At 42.2% G+C, this 2,042-nt stretch overlaps 1 protein-coding gene across 1 annotated transcript; it reads right to left on the bottom strand.

Annotated features, from left to right (window-relative positions):
- Nucleotides 1-256: 256 nt before the first annotated feature.
- PPTG_24329 (hypothetical protein) lies at nucleotides 257-560 on the bottom strand (the record flags this gene model as incomplete). The annotated part of the gene is made up of 2 exons (XM_008916422.1): nucleotides 257-401; nucleotides 442-560. The coding sequence occupies 2 exons, from the start codon at nucleotides 558-560 to the stop codon at nucleotides 257-259; spliced, it is 264 nt and encodes an 87-aa protein (XP_008914670.1).
- Between the last annotated feature and the right edge of the window lie 1,482 nt (nucleotides 561-2,042).

Below are 2,042 nucleotides of genomic sequence, written 5' to 3'. Positions count from 1 at the left end.
AGTTTCTCCATGTTGGGGTCACTTTTGGCTGCATCAAATATCCGCAGCAGCCGTAAGTCGTTGTAGTTCGCCCTGAGTCCATCGATCATCGTCGTTTTCTGGTCGGGATACCGTTTATTGAAGTTATCTAATACCTGGCCCACCTCGCGAACTTTGGTCTGCTGAGACTATTTTCAAATGCTTTGTCAAGACGCAACAAGCGAAACGCATCTTTAGGGGGCGTTACATTGTCTAGACATGTATCCAGCCACGCACTCTACTCCTCTTTCGCGATATTTACCGACTTTGGATTCTTCATCGCCTGCTTGATCGCGTCTTTGACTTCGAACCAACCGTAGTTAAAACAGATGGAATCAATCCAGGACGCTTGGTGACCCGGGTTCTTCTTGTTAAATACCTCGCTAGTTCTCAAGAATCTCGTCGAGGAGACAACACACGTACTAGGAGGACTGATTGGAAACTTTAGGGGCCCCGACGCTCGAGGTTACAATAGGCGAATTGGCGTCAATAGTTGTGTTGGCGACAAAGGAAGCCAAGCCAACCAGATAGAGAAGGCCCATCGCTCGAAAAAGCAAGTCGCAAAAGAAAAAGGCTTAACAAGGCGCACTACTGTGTACACAAGCGCCAATTACAGCTGTTAACTACCTCAGCTTTGCTTTTCGAATATATATGTAGAATAATATGTATCCAGGTTTGGTAATATACGGAGTACACGATCCCACAGAAATAAAATGATGCAGTTCTACCTTTTTTTTTTACAACTTCAAGTGTTTTAATACGTACTTAAGTATGCTATTAGTGACTTCGAAATTTGATGTTAAGCACAACTACTAGCGTAAAGAGGATGACGCTTATTGTGGACTTGTTTGGAGGACTGTTGAATTTAATACTTCAGTGTGGAATTTCAGGCTTCAGGAGTGTTTACGACGGATTAATCCCAGCGATGTGGTCATCCAGCTGTGCGATACTGTGGGAGTGTTTGCGTTAAGTTGGTTTCATTGTGATCGGCCCCTTCATACAAACTGGATGAAAATAAGACGCAAATGTATTTAGTTAAGGTTTGCAAGTTGTCTAGACGATTATAGCTCACATGTGCGTCGATCCATATTTAGTTATTGTCGATTATTGACTTGCCAGTTTCGTATGCTGTATTCTACAAGCATACTTGCCTCTTCTGCGTAAATTAGCTCCTGTTACGGCTGTGTATGTACACTATGTAAAACATGCTAGTACTCGCTGGAGATGTTACTTTTTAATAGGGTTAAACGAGGGATTTAATATTTACGATCTGAGTGTGATCTTGCTCTCCGTATATTTTAATTCCTGGAGCATGTCGAGTGGACAGAAAAGCGAACTGCCAACAGATGCATATGAATTGTTATCCGAATGTGGGTTTATAATAGATCTGCCTTATCTAATAGATTTTTCCTGTGGTATATTATAATTTGGGATCAGTGATACCGAGTTATTGTAAGTATACCACAGGTTAGATCTGAGACTACTACACGGAAAATCCATTATTTTCTTGAAGCGCACTTTCAGAATGATTCGCCGTTGAAGATATCACTGCTGCGGTGCGGTCAGTGCCGCCAAGAACAGCACCTTTGGCGGTGGCAGCTTCCCTTCGATTGGCGTCGGGGACTATCACTAGAACGTACTGCAAGTTGCGACCTCGAATGATTTGTGCTGTACTCTAATCACATTGTTTCTGACAACTAAACTTTCACCCAAACTATTGACTTGTTTATGCATCTTACAACTTTTTTGTTTTGTTTTACTATAATTAGATTTTGCATTTCCGTCGAGATGCTCTTAATAGCGCAAATGATACCACCTGAATACCCAGGTGGTTTCATTTGCGCTATTAAGAGCAAGTGACAGCAATACAAACGCGACCGTTTCACTTCCAGTGGCTTTGAAGTAAAAGTAACAATTGTAAAAGAAGATAGACGAGTACAGAAGAGAAGCTTTAGTGAGGCAGGCGACTTGTGGGTTCGCCGAGTTTATTCGAAGTGAGATTATCCTTCTTGCTCTCCCTCCTT

Source organism: Phytophthora parasitica (genome assembly GCF_000247585.1).
Source record: "Phytophthora parasitica INRA-310 unplaced genomic scaffold supercont2.83, whole genome shotgun sequence".
In the NCBI taxonomy this organism is placed as follows: domain Eukaryota; phylum Oomycota; class Peronosporomycetes; order Peronosporales; family Peronosporaceae; genus Phytophthora; species Phytophthora nicotianae.
This window is presented reverse-complemented; position numbering and strand designations above follow the sequence as displayed.